Source organism: Ailuropoda melanoleuca, chromosome 2 (assembly GCF_002007445.2).
Source record: "Ailuropoda melanoleuca isolate Jingjing chromosome 2, ASM200744v2, whole genome shotgun sequence".
Lineage (NCBI taxonomy): Eukaryota > Metazoa > Chordata > Mammalia > Carnivora > Ursidae > Ailuropoda > Ailuropoda melanoleuca.
Window position 1 is genome coordinate 30,956,601 of NC_048219.1, and position 17,909 is coordinate 30,974,509.

Here is a 17,909-nt window from a genome sequence, read left to right on the forward strand (position 1 = left end):
GTAACTTGTTACAGCAGCAATAGGAAACGAGTACAAGCCCCAGCCAGCAAGTGACTCCTCCAGGATCTTAGACAAGTCGTTTCATCTTTGCATTCCTTCATATTCCTCATTTCTCAAAATAAGAACTGCCATCGGGATCAAAAATGACAAATGGGCAGAAGTGCCTGGCACACAGGTGCGTGATAAAGGTGCCATTTCCAGCTTCCCCACTTTTCCCAGGCCGACACAGGGAGAAAAAGCAAGGGCCAACTGCCATTCTTCCTGAAGCGCCCTCCATCCTCCTTCCTTTGATGTATAAAGGGTTCCCTTGGGAGCTCCCCAAGCACACCTTATCTGTAGCACTGGCTCCTTATCTGCCTTTGGGGGACCCACAGCTCCTCCCTCCTTGACAAAACCCCTTTAGAATACAAAAGCTCTTTAGAAGGGCCTGAGACAGAGCAGAGCCAGAGCCTCACTGGGCAAACAGGCTTTCAGAGATGAAAGGGCAGCTCAGACAGCTATGGCTATCCAACAGCCACCATATTTACCACTGGAAGGATCGGGAAGAGGTGCCCTGAGGTGAGGCTGGCCCATTCAAAGATCTCAGATCACCCGCAGTGCCCCTTCCTCCTACTACACAGCCGAAACAACACATCCCTCGAACATTCTTGGATCCCAGCTCCTTCATTAGTTGTGTTATGAGCTTTTATTTAAAAAGCACATTTAATACAAGTGTAGTTTCGCAGATACAAGTTTTCACTTTGTATTCTACAAAAGTCTTTGAATATTATTCTCTTTACAAAATGGAAACTTACAAAAATACTGACACTTTAATGTTTTTATACAGTTTTCTCTAGTTGTAGTTATTTCTTTCATTGTAAAACAATGTCTACCACAGAACTACGATATCTTAGTTGATATTAAAAAAAATTAACTCAATGCTTCTTTAAGCAGCTAATGTAAATAACACAGGTCGAGACACAGTTTATAATCATAGTGGATATAGCTAAAATTGTTTCAGAAATATCTTACATAGTTAACTTTTAATGTTTTATACATTATTTATATAATATTTATATATAAAAATCATAGCTTGCTAGGAGTTGAAATGAAAGGACGGCTTCTGTAGTAAGGATGTGCATGTGGTTGATTCATGGGGTTACATTTAGCCCTTTGAAAGGTCTGCATCCGCGATCGGAAAGCCTTTCTTCCTTCCTCCTTTCCTCGAAGGTTCAGTAGAAAGGGTCCCTGTCTACTGCCTAGAGTGGGGCCTTGCTTGGAAGGACACTTATGGATAGAAGAGGAGAAAAACTCTATGGAGATTTAACCCATGTGTTCTGCCCAGCAGAACCTACCAAGAACTGCCCTAGAGATCAACCCCAAGACAAGAGTGCTTTACACAGCTTAGCAAGAGCAGCCCCCACAGAGACCCTCGTCAGCTACGAGATCCGGAAGGGTAGCTTCGCGGGCGTGAGGCTGTCTGTCTGCTACTCTGGCTCATTCTGACTTCGAGTAGCCAAAAGGTCAGTGAGTTTTTCATTCTTGCCCCTTCGCTCCCACGTCTCTGGTGTGTAAGGCTGCTTTCCATCAGGTGGCGGCAATGCACACCTTTGCTGGTGTCGGGACCCTCCCAGGAAGCCCTGATGGGCGCACAGCAAGGGCCTCGAGGGAGAAAGCAGTGACCGAAGCTAGCTAACTGTTACTGAGTGTGCAGGTGCTGGGTGACGGGTGAACACAACAGCCACATCCCGCAGCCGACGTTCCCCCGTCACAGCATTATGCGGCAAAAGAAGACAAAGGAGGGCCAGCACCCTCGATCTCTTCTGAAATTGTGCTATTTGTGAAATTCACTCATCCACAAAGAGTCTCCTAATCACTGAAGTGAGGGGTTGTGGTTGCTGGCCTGTGGGCCGGGGGAGTGAGGGCTGAGGCCTCAGGACTGGGAGCTCGGCTGCAGGATCGAATCACCTGGCTTAGAAAACCTGCTCTTGGCTTGTATTTAACTTCCCGAACCGAAGTCACAGTACAGAATAGAGTGGTGTGGACAGAGAGACACGAGAGAGGAGCCCCCCAATGGCTATTTTCTTGATTCAGTGCTATTTCTGGCATCGTGTGCTACAATGTGAACTTGAGCTTTTCTCACAGGCCTGGGATTCCTCGGGTCACAAGGGTGACTGGCAGACTCCACGCAAATCATTTTAGTGTTTGTTCCAGAACAAGCCCGTGTTCACTAGAACATGAACACTTAAACCAATTGCACATCCAGGATTTCGGCACTTGGTATTAGTTTGCTGTTGTTTCCACATAGGTGAACACTACCTATTTTGGAAGGCCACAAAGTAAGACTTTTTTTTTTTTTCCTTTTTAAAATCGGTTGGGCAAAAAGTTTTTCCCTACATTCTACTGTCTGATGAGATTGGAGAGCAGCAAGAACTTGCTGTCAGCAGTCATTGTATAGAACAGCTCAGGAGGTGGGCGGCCCCTACACCATGTTGTGGTGATTGTTCCTGTCAATAATGTCCACAGGTGAAAGGATTTCCTTCCGGAGAGCGGGGGGAGGCAGGGAGAGTGTCGTCTTGGTCTTGAAGAGGTCGGACACAAAGAAAACCTAGAAGCACAAAATGAGACATCCAAATCAATAACTGGCCTCTGGAGTCTGGGGATAGGCAAAGGGAAGGTCATAGGAGCACAGACTTTGGGAAAAGGGGACTCCAAACCATAGATCTCCGAATAGGAAAGAATCATATAAAGACCATATATATAAATATTCCAAATTGTGTTATACAGATAGGGAAACTAAAGCCCAGGGAAGGACAATGACATGCCCCAGGCTGCCCAGCTGTGGTAGGAGTAGAACTCAGTTCTCTGGACTCTCAGTCCAGTGGTCCATATCCAAAACCCTACTTCCTTTATTTCTCAAGGAAAACGAATAGTGATGAAAGAGAAGTTCCTAAACAAGGAAGCAAGTCGTAATTAGTCACACTCATTAATCCACGATACTTTCCCTTTCCTCATAAAGAAATCTAGGGTATGACCACAAGAGATCAGCCAACATGAATTCCTATCAGCAGGATTGGAGAAGGAAGCAGTTGTGACCACGTTTTCCTGAAAGCCCAGTGAGCTCAACAATTTGATGGGGGTGAAGAAGCCGGGCTTTTGTTGCTGAGGGAGTCAGCAACTAACCCGGAGGAGAGGTCAATGAAAACTCCTATCGCTCCTTCCCGAAGTCCTTCCTCCCTGTGAGCACGAGACCTCACCCGGTCTTAGAATCACTGAGGAAGCCTACGGGGATGGCTCACTCACAGTTTCTGTCTCGATTAGCTTACGATGACAGATTCAAGAACTTGATGAGTTGGCGGAGCAAGAAAAATTTGTGCTTTCTATTAGATGGCAAAGTAAACACACAGACATCCACTCGAGCCACTCAGCAACAGGAGTTTGTATTGAGTAAACCATATGAGGCAGCTATCAGTCATGTCCTTTAATAGGGAACACATGGCTGGGATTCGGAATGGAGACTAGAACACATTTTCCAATTTCCTTCTGTCTCGCAGCTTTCTGGATTGAAAAGTCCCTGTCCCGCCGCGGGTCATGCACTCACTAATAATGACGGTACTCTGACCTCATTCTGGACACAGTACAGGCTAGCAAGTGAAGTTCTTAATTTAATATAACTTCGCCAACACCAAGGCTCAGACCAGCCAAGGCCCAGCCGTAGTAGGGACTTGCATCCCCTGTTGAAACAATTTCCAAAATGTCCTTTCTGTAGAAATACAACAATCAACAAAAGCGCTACAAAAATCACAGTAAGAAACTGGCGCTGCTGGTTACTTGGGAGAAGAAGTGACTAGAAGACAAACAGGAAACAGAGACTTACCAGCCACTACAAAACCATGACACCTTTTGAATTTTGTACCCATGCCACAGATCACCTACTCAAACATTTACAGTCCAAGTGCTACTGAATACACCGTTTAACAAAGGAAAAAATTAAGCCTTCTGTGTCCCTTTCTTCTCCAAGGAGGTATAAACAGTGAAAGAACTGAGAGCCAAGGCAAGAAAAGATTTGTACCCAACCCTGCTGGGAGGTGCTGGGCCTCTCCCACCTCAAGAAGAGCCTTCAAGTGCTCCCAGGATAAGGAAATACTAACGAATGTGATTAAAGTTAAACATGGAGACAATTAAACTTTTCAACTCTTTTCTGACAGGTGCAGAGCCAGTGTCCCCACCTCTACCTGGAAACCACCCTCCCCTTCCTCCTTAGCTTTGTCTCAGAGGAAGGCTTCGATCAACCCCCCCCATGGCGGGCTCTCAGCGGTACTTATTCCCGCCTAGCAGCTGGCCACACCAAATAAGGGCTCATACTGCTCTCGTTTCTCGGAGATCTTTCTCCCAGCTTCATTCCACCTGCTGAAGACAAATATAGCAGAGTTCGGTCCCCCAGCCCCCAATAAACATCTTCCCTTCAAGATTGTGACACCACCTTAATCTACTGGCTTATATCCCAGTTTAATTTTCTTAGCTCATATCTACTGCATATTAGGGTTTCCGTTTCCCAGCTGCAAGATAGGGATAATATGGAGGTTCAAGGCAATAATGTACTTGAGGAGACCTAAACCTGCATCTGGAACATAATTCAGTAAAAGACATTTCTTTCTGTAAAGCTCTGGGCCGCAAAGTGATGACCTAATGGACCTAGAGTAAGCCACCCCCCTCATGTGTCCCAAAGCTTGCTAGTCAGCATTTCTTCCTAGATGGGAGGCCTCTTGAGGATGGAATCTGGGCCCTAGTGACCCTACATCACCCACAACCCTTAGCATCGAGCCTTGCCCACACCAGGGGCTCAGTAAGTGTTTGTTGTTGAGTTTCTAAACTCCTCTCTACTGGAAGCAAGCACCCTAGCCTTCGATCTTATCGGCACAGGCAAATCCCCCGGACTTGAGGGGAACCGCACGCTCCTACCCTGCATGTGCGCGGCCGGGCGGCAGGATGAACGCTGAGTCAGGTCCAGCAGAATCCCCCTTTAAGCTGCATTTCGCTTTTGGTGTGGCTTGAGCTCACACAAACGCTTTTTTGGGATCAGGAAACCCGACCCCGTCAGGAATCAAACAGGGCTCAGTCTTTCTAACGCTTGAACAGCAGAACACAAAAAGGACTAGCAGAAGTGAAAACTTCGCTTGGAGCAGTTCCATTTCCTGCAGAAGGTGATCTCCACCCAAAAAGAAAACCCAGAGGCCCAGGCGGGGAAGGGTCTATACAAATGAGGTAGCTCTCTGAGGTCCAGGGAGCGGCTCGCAGCCCGCAGCCCCGCTGCCACAGATCTCTGCGTAGGAAAGAGCACAGTGGCTTATAAACAGCAGCATCGGCAGGCCAGGAATCTAGACCCCAAGCAGCGAGAACAGTTCTCGTTTGCACTGCCAGAAGCATGTGCCTTCAATTCTATTTCTCTGATTCCTTGCATTTTATAAACTGCTTTTTCACACTGAACATCTGCTCTGTGCCACGCCCTGAGATTTTAAAGATAAATACACTTAAGAGTCTTTGCCCTCCAAAAGTTCACAGGGCAATGAGGGGGAGATCCGGGTAAACAGCTTACAATGCAGTGTTAAAGATCAGGATAGATGCAGCGCCTGGTGGCTCAGTCATTAAGCGTCTGCCTTTGGCTCAGGGCGTGATCCCGGCGTTATGGGATCGAGCCCCACCATCAGGCTCCTCCACTGGGAGCCTGCTTCTTCCTCTCCCACTCCCCCTGCTTGTGTTCTCTCTCGCTGGCTGTCTCTCTCTGTCAAATAAATAAATAAAATCTTTAAAAAAAAAAAAAAAAAGATCAGGATAGAGAGAAGCCAGAGTGTTGAAGCAGCCCAGAGAACGTGGCATCTAATGCAGACTGAAGGGGATGGGAGGGGGCTTTAGAAGGCTTCCCCCAAAGGAGGTATATTTGAGCTGAGCTCAATAAGGGTAAGTAGGAGTTAGCCAGGTGGGGAAGGCCAGGAATGTCGTTCTAGGCAGAGGAGCACAGGAGTGAGAGAAGACCACACTTTCAGGAGCCGAAGGAAGGAAGCTCAGTCTGGCTACGGCCAAGAGGTTAGTAAGGCTGAAGAGGAGAGAGCCAGATCTCGAGAAGCCTCCGAGGACACCTTAAGGAATCGGACCTTATCCTCGTGGGCCTCAGGAGTCATGGTCAAGGCTGTCGCAGGGAAGCAGCATGTTGAAAAGACAGTATCTAAGAGGCAGAAGGAGTCAAAAAGGGAGTGTGGAACCTGAAGGCCAGGGCGCCAGGTAGGACCTGCAGCCTGCAGGGGAGGACGGGCCACGGCTTGCTTGTAGTGCCGGCCAAGAAGACACGATGTCTGAACCGCTGCAAACAGACTGCGGTCGACAGAGGTGCTGTGTGAGCGCGTGGGTGGTTATGTGTGCAGGGGAGCTGATGCTTTCCTCTCCAGTTCCGCGTTTAACTCCAGAAATCTTTGCACCTGTCCCCACCAAAACTCTTAAGGTCTGGGCAACCACACTAGGGGAAGAACATTCTAGCTCTGCTTTCCTCTGCCTTCTAATATTTGGGGTCCCTCCTGTAGTATCTTGGGGAATTGGTTCTGACCTTCTCCTGAGTCAGAAAGGCAGGTTCTTCTGTGACCTGGGAGTGCAAGATGGCCTGATGGGACCCAAGCCCTCAGGACGGCGGAGTCCTTCAACCGAGAGCAACACTACATGCAAACAAGGCAATTCCAGACCGAGGAGTCAGACCGAGGAGTCCCGTTCACGGTTAAGAGGAGGTAAGAGGCCTACAGGGAGTCTCCTTGCAAATGGCGACTATCTCTACTGGGCCATTGTGTACTGGCAACCAGCTCAGCCCACTACAGCAAGTCAGACTTGTTTTCAAATCCAAGCTTTGCTATTTTCAGTAAAATACCTAACTGAGGGACACAGGACACACCTCCAAGCGTTACTCTAAGGATGTGTTGGAACAAAAGCACAAGGATGACAACGTGCCTGGGGCCTCATAAGAGGTTAAGGTATGAGCCACTGTCACTGGCTTGTGTGTTCAGTGCCTACCTGTACAAAGTCACTTCTCTTCCCCTTGCCCCTTTGTGGGAAGGCAAGAAACAGAGAAGGAGCTAGAAAAAAGGAAAAGGAGAGAGGGGGAAAGAATGATTCAGAATATAAGCCAACAGGTAGAAGTCAAGTCAGACAGGAAGACCATCTGCAGGTGGGAGTTTTCCATAAGAAAGATAGAATCAGATCTCAAAGTCCTGTAATTTCTGAGGCTATTTTGGGGAATGAGTCAGCACAATCAAAAACGAAGATGCCTCTGATGTCCTGTCGCCGGCACTCACGAGTTCCAGAGGCGCCAGCCCCCTGGAGCCTACACAGTCTAGCGCCGCTGGGGTGCTGCCTGGCTGGAGTGCACCAAGAACCAAGCCGTCCAGGAACCAGCATTCTGGTCTGTCGCCAGGTTTCCACTCCCACTGCTGCAAATGGCCAACTCAGCAAATTCTGAGGGTCATCTTGTAAAGAGTAGATCGTGACGGCAAAATTGTTCTTTACGTGTTTCTGGAGTCCTTGAGTGTGTCAACTTCTGAGAATGTGTAAGTGAATGCCTTGAAAAGAGGAATCACATCCTCATACACTGAGATTTTTATAAGCCCCCCCACCGAGCTTAGATGCCAGCACAGGGCGGATAAATATGGATAAATACAAAAGGAGAAGAATGTTGGAATCTTCTAACCAGAAGAAAACAGCAAGTTGTCCATTCTGGTATTTCTCAGAGTGTCATCCTCAGATCATCTATTTCAGAATCAGCTGGGGAATCGCCCGAGACCTACCGGAAGTGGGGCCTGAAGTCTGCATTCAACGACCCTTATAGGTGTCTGCTATGCAGACTCAAGCGAGGAGAACCATCAGTGGACACTGTACAGATGAACAGATGGGCTCAAATCCTACATCTGCTACTTAGTGGCTGAATGTCTTACACATCTCGGAATTGCTTTGAGAGCCGCTCTTTTATCTGTTCACTGGATTTCGTGATACCTTCCCCAAGCTGCCTACACTTTCTCTTTGCTACCCACACAGCTTTCAATGACCTTCCATCTTAGCCCTAGACATAGGCTTTCAGGCATAATGCTACACCATATTTCCACTTGGACTATGACCTACTCAAGCCCATGAACTACTCAGAGCCCAGCAACTATAGCCCCCAATAAATTTGAATCCACCCCATGTGAGGATAGAGACCATGTGCTGCTCCTTTTTCTTTCTTTCTTTTTTTTTAATTTTTAAGTAATCTCTACACCCAACATGGGGCTCAAACCTACAGCCCCGAGATCAAGAGTCGCATGCTTCACCAACTGAGCCAGCCTGGTGCCCCTCTGCTGCTCTTTTTGCAGACATCCCCATGCCTTGGCCCCTGGATTTCCTTTTGGCATCCTGCTCTCCCATAATAAACAATCTCTTAGATTAAAGGAATCATTTTCTTTGCAGGAGACAGCCTCGGGACCTGGCTCACCCTCATGCCCTCAGTGTACGTCTAAAGAAAAGCCATCCTTGGCAGCCCTGTCTTTTGACCAAATCAGACTGACACAATTGCAATCATCACTTCTTGACCTCAAAAAAAGGCCTCCAGTGGCTTTTGGCACTGGGAGCTTGCCAGCGTCTCTGTTGAATAATTTCCTGGTCTATCTGTGAGGGAACTTGATGGGGTGGAAAGAATGTCACACTCGGAGTCAGACAGCAGGATCTGGTCCCCAAACTGCAACTGCTGTGTCACCCAGGCCAAGTCACACTCTTGTCGGGGCTAGAATTTATCCAAAGTGAAGAGGTTTGTGACTTCAGATGATGAATCTGCCCTGTACCTGGGTACAAACATTATTTAAAAATTCACTTTCCCATAGTTACCGTCAGGCTTCCACGGAAGAATTTATATGAAAGCACTTCTTACCCATATAAGGCCATTCAAATGCTATCTTAGTTACCATGGTTCATGGCCATCCCTGCTACTGAGGGCTGTGAAGGAGGTTAGTCTCACAAAAACAAGGAGGGCTCCAAGCAGCAGAGGAGAGAGAGTGGGGGCCATTCTGGAGAAGAGAGATCTGTGGTTGCCCAGGGGACCTTCTGGGAAGGCACTTCTAGGTTATGACGAAGGAGGGTTTCCGGGAAGGGGGAGCTCCTGGCTGACAGCTCTGATAGTGGGGTGTTCGATCCAGCAGGAGATGGGGTTCACGAACACTGTACAAAGGGATAACAGGGGCCAGAAAGAGGCAGGGGCCCCCACTTCCAGAAGCTCTACCTTTTAAAGTTTTCTAGGATCAGAAGACACACTGTATTCTCACTGTTCTCATTCATCCCTGTGTCTCTGCAACATTCCTTCTGTGTGAAATGCCTTTCCTTCTCTTTTGTAGCTCATAAAAATGTCCCCTCGTCAAGGTTCCATCTCCCCAAGGAATTCTCTCTAGCCTTCTAACACCCTCAGGAAGAAGAATCCCCTCTCTTGTGCCCCCACGGTCCCCATTAGATCAGTGTTTTTCAAACTGCATGTCACAAGTCATTAGTAAGTTACAAAGTCCATTAACTGGTGGTCACTACTGGCATGTTTAAAGGTTGAATAACAAATAGTAGGATGTATCACACACAGGGAAGCTAAGTCTTATCGGGAGAAATGTTTCAGTGACGTGTGGGTGCCTCTATTGGGTTATGATGGAAAATGGTTTCCTTATCATGGATCATGGTCAAGTCTGGGGAAGCTCCCGCACGAGAGCTCTTTAAGGACCCACTCTTCTTAGCTCCAAAACTTTAAGACAAAACATAGTACATCCCCGTGACACACATTCCATCTGTGCTGCACGTGCCGAGTATGAGCACCTTTTATTCAATGAATCCTCAAACCAAAGACTGCGGGACGTACTGTCATCCGTACATCACATGACAGGGAAAGGTGCCTGAGAGGAAGTGACATGCCCGACATGCCTAATGAGCGGATGGCTAGTGAGACGCCCCTTTTGGAGTCTCCTGCCTCATCATTCATCCCAGTTGTCTCAGCAGGGCAATGAGAAAGGACATCTGAGAAGGACGCTGCAGAGGCTGGAGGATACAGTCATCATCTGTTGGGGCCAAAGTCTGCCTCCACCTTTGCTTCCTTCTCTCTCCCATAACGACAGTCTGGCACCCCTACCCACAGGAGAGTGGGGGCCCTGAGGAGGCAAGGTCAGCCCCAGGGCCTACTGGGCAAGGAGCTAGACTTCCGCTGGGCCTAAAGACACTTGCAAGGTCATTTCATCCATTTCCCTGTGCTCAGGCAGCAGTAGGATAAATCTAATGGGAATAGATGGGAATCTTCCATTAGAGAAGGAGACCTCACAGATTCCTGGCACAGACCAAGCACATTTGGAGTTCACGGTCTTAGTCCGGTGAGATAGAATTAAGAGCACCGGAATCTGGTCCCAACTCTGCCACTGTGTGTCCTTGGGTGTGTCACACCCTCTCTGCACCCATTTCCTCTTGAGGGGTGTCACCACCAAGCTCTTCTTCACAGTCCTGTTCTTGCTTGTCTCTTCTCTCAAGGTCACCTCACTGGGGCAGAGACAAAGAACACCCTCGCCCTTCCCTACATCCTGGAGGAAGACAGCAGCACACAAAAGAGTAACCGCTAGCCGAGCTACACCCCCAGGGAAGAGGAAAACCAGGAAAGACTCCGCTGTGTGTTTATGACATCCAAGAGCAGCTGCTTCCTCTGCCGAACCCACAGCAATGGCGGCCTGGCCCTGCCCTGACCCCTCCCAGGGCCCCATAATTTGCCATCTGCGAGAGGGTCAGGGAGGAGGTGACCAGATAGGCAAGTTGTCACCAGACAGGAAATGAACTGATGTTTGTTGCCTCGTCTGAGTCCCTGGGTTACTCCAGGGGTGGGTCTGGTAAGCCCCGCTGTAGAGCTCCTGTGTTGGTAGGGACGACTGTGTGTGTGCGTGTGTGCGCGTGTGTAGATGGGCAGGAGGGGGGATGTGAGGGTCAGTATGTGCCTGTGTTTGCATTGGCTTGTCTGCCGGTGCATGTCTGTGTTCTCAGTGCTACTGACAGAGAGAGAGAGAGAGAGAGAGGATGGCCGTCTACAAGTCTGGACGCTACCTGGTCTGTCCGTGTGCCTCTGGGTCTCTCTACCTCCACTCACATGTATGAAGATGGACGTCAGTGTGCAGGCTGATCCCACCCCACGTGCCCATGTTCCTGTTCAGTCTATGACGCCACACAGGCTTTCTGTTTGTGACGAGTGCCTTTCCCTTTCTGGAAAGGGTTCCACGAGTGAGCAGCGGGTGGAGGAAACTGAAACTGCTCCTGCTTGGCACGTGGTTTTTGTCTAGACACATCTGCTTGCTGGGACAGGACTGACTCCACAGACCTGGGTGAAAGTGCTAAGCTGTCGTGGCCTGTTGCCCAAGGCTCCGCAGTGACTCAGCCAACATTCGAGAGTGAGGCACTGTTCCCGCTTAGAGACAAGTCCCCATCCCCAAATAGAGGCCACCTTCACGGACATTGCAGGGAGACGGTGCCATCTGAGAAGGCAGGTCGAGCTTAATTACTACAAAGTCAGCTATGCCTTTGAACTTCTGTGGGAGAAGGTCACAGAGCTCCGGGGCCTGCAACATCGGCTCACCGGATGAGGAAACTAGGCTCAGAGGGGAAGTGTCTGGCCTGACGTCACAAGCTCATTCATCACTCACTCTTTAACCAAGGCTAATCAAGCACCTACTATGTCAACCACCGCACCAAGCCCGAGGACAAACAGCCAGAACGTGAAGCCATGGGTTTGCTATTGAGACTCTGGCCGTCTAGCTGGGGAGACAGACATTCGAACAGGCAACCACAATAAAACCAGGCCGAAGGCCACGGCAGGAAAACCACACAAAGGGCCGAGGAAGCAGGAGGGGAAAGCCAAACAATTCTGTCTTCAGGGAAGAGGGAGGGGAAGGTGTGGCAGATGAACAATGGTCCCCTGAACATGTCTGTGCCCCAATCCCCAGGACCTGCTAATATGTCACCTTCCATGGCCAAAGAGACTGCAGATATGATGAAGTTAAAGACCTCAAGAGGGGCAGATTGTCCTGGATTAACCGGCTGACCCAATGACTCCCCAGAGCCCTCCGCAGAGGGAGGCAGAGTAAGAATCTCAGAAGATGGTGATGGAAGCAGAGACCAGAGAAAATGAAAGAAAGATCTGAAGAGCCAGGAAGGAGCCATTGGCTAAAGAATGCAGGCGGTCTGCAAAAGCTGGGGAAGTCAAAGAAGCAAATCCCCGCCCCCACCCCGAGCCTCCAGAAGGAACGCAGCCCGCCAACACCTTGATCCTAGCCCACTGAGACCTATTTTGTAACGCCAAACTCAGGAACTGCAGGAACTAGGTTTGAGGTAATTTGCTGCAGCAGCAACACGGGAAACACAGAAGGTTCCACCAGCGATGGGGTGAAACCAGAGCCATGCTCCATCAAAGGGGGACCGACATCTAAGACAGGAGCTCAGGCAGTGGGAAATGTTGAGAAGTCTGGTGTGCTTGGAGGTGAGGGGAGTAGAGAGGAAGAGACCAGGCCCTCGGGTCTCATAGTGCTGGCTGTCGACCACCTGCGGACAACCCTGGCTTCCCTACCTTCTCTCTGTGGTACTCCATCCTTTGCGTCCCTTCCTCATCTCTTTAGAGAACAATCATGGGTACAGGGTAGGACAGGATTTTAAGGGGACTGAGGATGATCTGTGAAAAGTGCTTATCATCACGGCTGGCACAGGGAGCTCGCAATACATGTTCACAAGTGTTATTTCTCTGTTAAGGTGGTGGTGGGGTCCAGTGAAGCCTGGCTCAGGTAATCAGGCAGAGGGTGAAATGGATTCTGGGGTTCTTGGCACCCGGGAGTGGCCTTGTACCACTCTGTGCTGCCTCCTCCGGGTCCTCCTCGCACCCCCAGGAGACGCCCCTGTGCTCTGTGTTTCCAGATCCATTCAATACAGCCACATTCAGAGAGGAGTGCTGGCTTTCCTGGGATTCGCTGGGACAGCCAGCCTTGGTTCTTGAGTGGGAGTTTCTGCTATGACACCCAAACAGAGCAGAGGCCATGGGCTTTGGCCTAGGCCACAAATGCATGCTGCAAAGCTCTACCTGTGGGGCCGTGGCTCGCCACCTGTCCCCTCCCCCAGGGAATACAGGGCACTCAGATGGTGGGTTGCCCAGACCTATCTCCGGCTCAGGCTAGGGTTGAGCTCTGCATGTCTTCCTCACACTTAAGGCCAGGATGACGGCTCTTGTAATGGGCAATCACCCACTGCCTTTTCTCCTCTAAGCTGAGCACTCTTGAGCTCTTGGGCTGACTAACCACAGCGTCTTGCCCTGGCCTCTCTGATGGCATCCGTGACGTGGATGGCTCTGTGTTGTGATGCCAAGCCTGTCAGGACCACGAGCTCCTGAGTATCACGAGTACCAGGCTGGGTGTTAGGCATTTGGAGAAAAATCGTAAATAAGGTCAAACCCCTGCCCTCATGTGTTTACAGCTAAGTAGGCAAAAGATGGAAAAATATTTATCATCCTTTTCCAAACCGTCTTTACTTTGTCAAACAGGCTTTTAAACTGAAAGGCAATGGGGGCGCCTGGGTGGCTCAGTGGGTTAAGCATCTGCCTTCGGCTCAGGTCATGATCTCAGCGTCCTGGGATTGAGTCTCACATTGGGCTCCCTGCTCTGCAGGGAGCCTGCTTCTCCCTCTCCCTCTGCCGCTCCCCCTGCTTGTGCTCTCTCTCTGTCAAATTAATAAATAAAATCTTTTTAAAAAATAAATAAATAAGGGGCGCCTGGGTGGCACAGCAGTTAAGCATCTGCCTTCGGCTCAGGGCGTGATCCCGGCGTTATGGGATCGAGCCCCACATCAGGCTCCTCTGCTAGGAGCCTGCTTCTTCCTCTCCCACTCCTCCTGCTTGTGTTCCCTCTATCACTGGCTGTCTCTATCTCTGTCGAATAAAAAATAAAATCTTTAAAAAAAAATAATAATAATAAATAAATAAATAAATAAATAAATAAACGCAAAGCAATGACCAGATCAACCCAAAGGCTGGGGAAAGGCCCTGTGACATCCTTAAATGATGTTCCTTAAGCAGCCTTCTATGCTGTTCTGCCTCGGGTTAACTCTGGCTGGCCTCACCTCCAGCAACCACCCTTCCTTACCCCGTGCACAGGGCAAAGCTCTGGAGCCGGGGGCATGCGGGAGCAGGTTGACCAGCTCTGACCTTGGATGACTCGGCTGGTCTCTCTGGAGTCTCAGTTACCTCATCTACAAAATGGCTGCATGTGTCTAAAAGGAGCCAGTGGGTAAAGGACTAGAATGGTGCCAGCACCGAGTCGGGGCTTTACAAACCTAGTACCAAACTCCTATCCCGCGCTATAGTCAGCCAGAGCCAAAGAGGATAGAAGCCAGACCCCTCACGTCCGTCTTGAAAATAAACCCTGCCCTCCCGGACACCGTCTCACCGCACATGGAGAGTGCTCTAGGCTATGCAAGAGGACACCAACGAAGGACCCCAGCACCTTTTTATTTATTTTATTTTTTTTAAAGATTTTATTTATTTAGTTGACAGAGATAGAGATAGCCAGCGAGAGAGGGAACACAAGCAGGGGGAGTGGGAGAGGAAGAAGCAGGCTCATAGCGGAGGAGCCTGATGTGGGGCGATCCCATAACGGCGGGATCACGCCCTGAGCCGAAGGCAGACGCTTAACCGCTGTGCCACCCAGGCGCCCCATCCCAGCACCTTTTTAAATCGGGGGTGCAGGACACCCTAACTAAGGCAGCACAGAGAAGGAAACACAGCAGCAGGCCATCTGCCTGCCAAAAGCACGGCTAGGAAGGGCACAGTCAGCAAAGGGTGACCCCTCCCTGCAAACACCAGACCCCTGCTGTCACTTCACGTTAAAGGGCCAGTGACAGCTGCTCTCATTAACAGTTTGCTCTCACAATTTCTCTCCCCTCTGGCCTTGACTGGAAAAAAAAGAAGAAGAAAGAAAGTAATGAATAAAACCATCAAAATAGGCAGTCCCTTGGCAAGCAGCTCAGATGCTACTTTCTCTGTGGTGCCCTCTCCGGGGGGCCCCCTGCCCCCTCCCCTCCCGCCGCACCCCGCATCCGGCCCTCGCCGGCAACGAGGCGCTGTGGGCCTCTCGGTCACGGCCCCGAGCCATGTTCTAACTCCTGTGCTGGCCGGCGCTGCGAGCAACTGGACTGGCATTTCCTTGGGAGCAAGGGCCCTGCCTTACTCATGCCTCTACCTTCAAGAGAATGTCCCTTGTAGTGTTCTCAAGGAAGAGAGCCTCCCACTGATTCTCGTTTTTTGTTGATTAAAAACCACATTTATTCTGAGCTAGATGCCTTGAGAGGAGCTGGTGAGACAGGGAGAGCAACAAGTACGTCACCTACGGTCCCCGTCCTCAGGGAACTTTACAGTCTCAAGGGAGACACACGTCAGCACAGGGTGAAACACACCATCAGAGGAGAGTGCGAGAGGCCACCGTTGGGAGACACGGGGCCGCAGCCAGGCTTAGAAAGGAGGAAAGGCCGAGGGCTCGTCCAGATTTCTGGATTGTTCATGAGTCCTACAGTCGGTGGGGCAAGAATTATACGCACAACACACCCCATGTACGTGGTGCCTAAACACCCAGCCATGACTGTGTTCTGGGATTCCCGTGGGCCTGGCGTGAGCACCCCTGAGTGAGGTCCAGGAAGGCACAGGATCAGAGCAGGTGCGCCTCGCGCTTGCTGCATAAGCCCCTCAAAACTTTAAGCCGGCAAGAAAAACAGAGATTCTTGAGGAGATGGAGGCTCAGTGAGAGTCAGGGATGAAGTGTGAGGAGAGAGTAACCTGGTCACCTGGGGCAAATGGGAACCTGGCCCCTCCCAAGGCCATTCTCTAGGCCCTTCTCTTGATGGACAAGGCCCTTCGAGCTAGCCAGGGGAAGGCTTAGCCTTGACCCAACTCCCTCTTCTCTAGCCAACACCAAGTTTAGAGTCTGACCAAGTCACCCTAAAGGTCACAGTGGGAAGGGTAGACGTTTCCCAAGAAGCTGAATTCTAGTGATTTGTAAGCGTCCAGCAAAGCAGCATGCGAGCACCATATGAGTCAGAAACACCACTAGTCACTTGACATGTGACCAAGTTCCTTCCCCTCTCAAATCCTAAATGTCCTCATCAGTCAAGTGACCAAGGTGGACAGCATCTAAGACCTCCTCTGGCTGCAATGTTTTATGAGCCCAAACCTTCCACGGTTAGAGAGAAGAGGACGTAAGAGATTCTGCTGAAGGAAAACTCACAGGCTGGAAGGAAAACAGAAAATACTATCCTTTTACTGCAGGGGTCCTGGGGTAGGGGGACTCTTGATACCCTGGGCAGAGAAAAGGATTGAGAGCTTGCTAGCTTTGGTCGCTGAGCTGGAAACACGGAACAAGCAAGCCGTCCGGGGCTTTGCTCGTGGACCGAGAACGACATGCTACTCACTATGCAGCAGGCCACCAGGGCTCCTTGAGCAAATCCTGCCAGCACATCACCGGGATGGTGCTTGTGGTCGGACACACGCGACAGTCCTGTGTAAAAGGCCATCATGATCAGGGTGAACTGCAGGAGGGGCCGGAGCAGGCGGGCCCCTCGCCAAGTGAAGCGGGCCTGCAGGTACAGCTGGAGAGAGGGGAGAAAAGGAACACACATTAAGTGCATTAGAATACCAGGTCGACACCCACTCCGTTTCCACTAAATGGAACCATCTGGACTTTCTCGGGGGCATGGTGTACAAAGAACATTCAACCTGGATATGACCTCAAGTCAGCTCCTTAAACCTGGAGCCTTAGTTCCCATACTAAAGAAAAAAGAAAAATGTGAAGGGCCGAGGAATGCCTTAGAGCCCACTGTCTGGCCCGTTCTAGACACTTCATAAACGTGCGTTCCCTTTTATCTTCTTCGTGTTTGAAACAAATAAAAGAGTAGTAACCAGGGGAGTAAAGGCTTCTTTTCTGCAATCGGTGACAATCCATGCACTGCATTTGTGTGTTTCCCTGGCGATCAGGGCAGCACTACTTGCTGCTTAGGACCGTCTTGGACAAAATGCAGGATTGCTAGGAGAGGTTCTCGTGATAGTCACAAGGGGATGTTTCTGCTTCAACAGAACGCACCTCTCCCGAAGAACAAGTTTCCAACTCACCACTCCCAACTATGGACTTTGGAGCTCGAATATAAGGAAACACATAAAGCAACCAGACAATGCCGGAGAGCTTTCACAGAGGCTGACAGACACCGGGCTGAGAGTAACCTGAGGAAAAATGGAGAAAAACCCACCTCCTCTGGCCGAAGCAAAGAAGCTGAAATGACGTCAGCTGAGCATTGTCCCTCAGAGTTATCTAGCTGCAGTTTCCGTTCTAACCTCTGGGCACAACCTACTTCCCAGGTTCCTGTGGGAACTTGGGAAATGAGGGGGAAAAGGCAACTGGTCAAGGGGAACTTCCGACGACAAATCAAAGGCAGGCACTGGGGGAGACCAGCAGAAAGGGGAAGAGCTCGGAGGGGAGGAGCTGATGGCCCGAAGATAGACCTGGGAGAGCGGCAGAGACGGGACTCAGCCCTTCCTGAAACACAGGGACACCTTCCTTCTGGCGGACAGGAAGGAGCAAGCCAATGGCTGGTCGTGAGGAGAAAGATGAGTGGAAGTTTCCGGAGCCACTCCTGCCGGTGGGGGAAGATGGCCTAGCACTGACTCCTCAACTACCTGGAAGGTGATTTCAAAAACCCAGGCCTCCACAACAGCAGACAACTTTATAATCATTATGAATGCATTCTTGGGCAATCTAAGAATAACAAATGAAAAATAATAATAAAGAATGCACGGATGGCGGCTGTTAACAAGCGATAAAGATCAACAGTCTCTCGTATGTGAA

General features: G+C 50.0%; 1 protein-coding gene across 1 annotated transcript in view; it reads right to left on the reverse strand.

Annotated features, from left to right (window-relative positions):
• Positions 1-666: 666 nt before the first annotated feature.
• PLPP3 (phospholipid phosphatase 3) overlaps positions 667-17,909 on the reverse strand; it is a 74,762-nt gene continuing 57,519 nt past the window's right edge. The window contains exons 5-6 of the mRNA XM_034653246.1: positions 16,483-16,659; positions 667-2,587 (exon numbers count right to left, since the gene is read on the reverse strand). Coding sequence (XP_034509137.1) covers positions 2,462-2,587; positions 16,483-16,659 — 303 coding nt within the window. The 3' untranslated portion in view covers positions 667-2,461. The remainder of the gene's footprint in view (positions 2,588-16,482; positions 16,660-17,909) is intronic.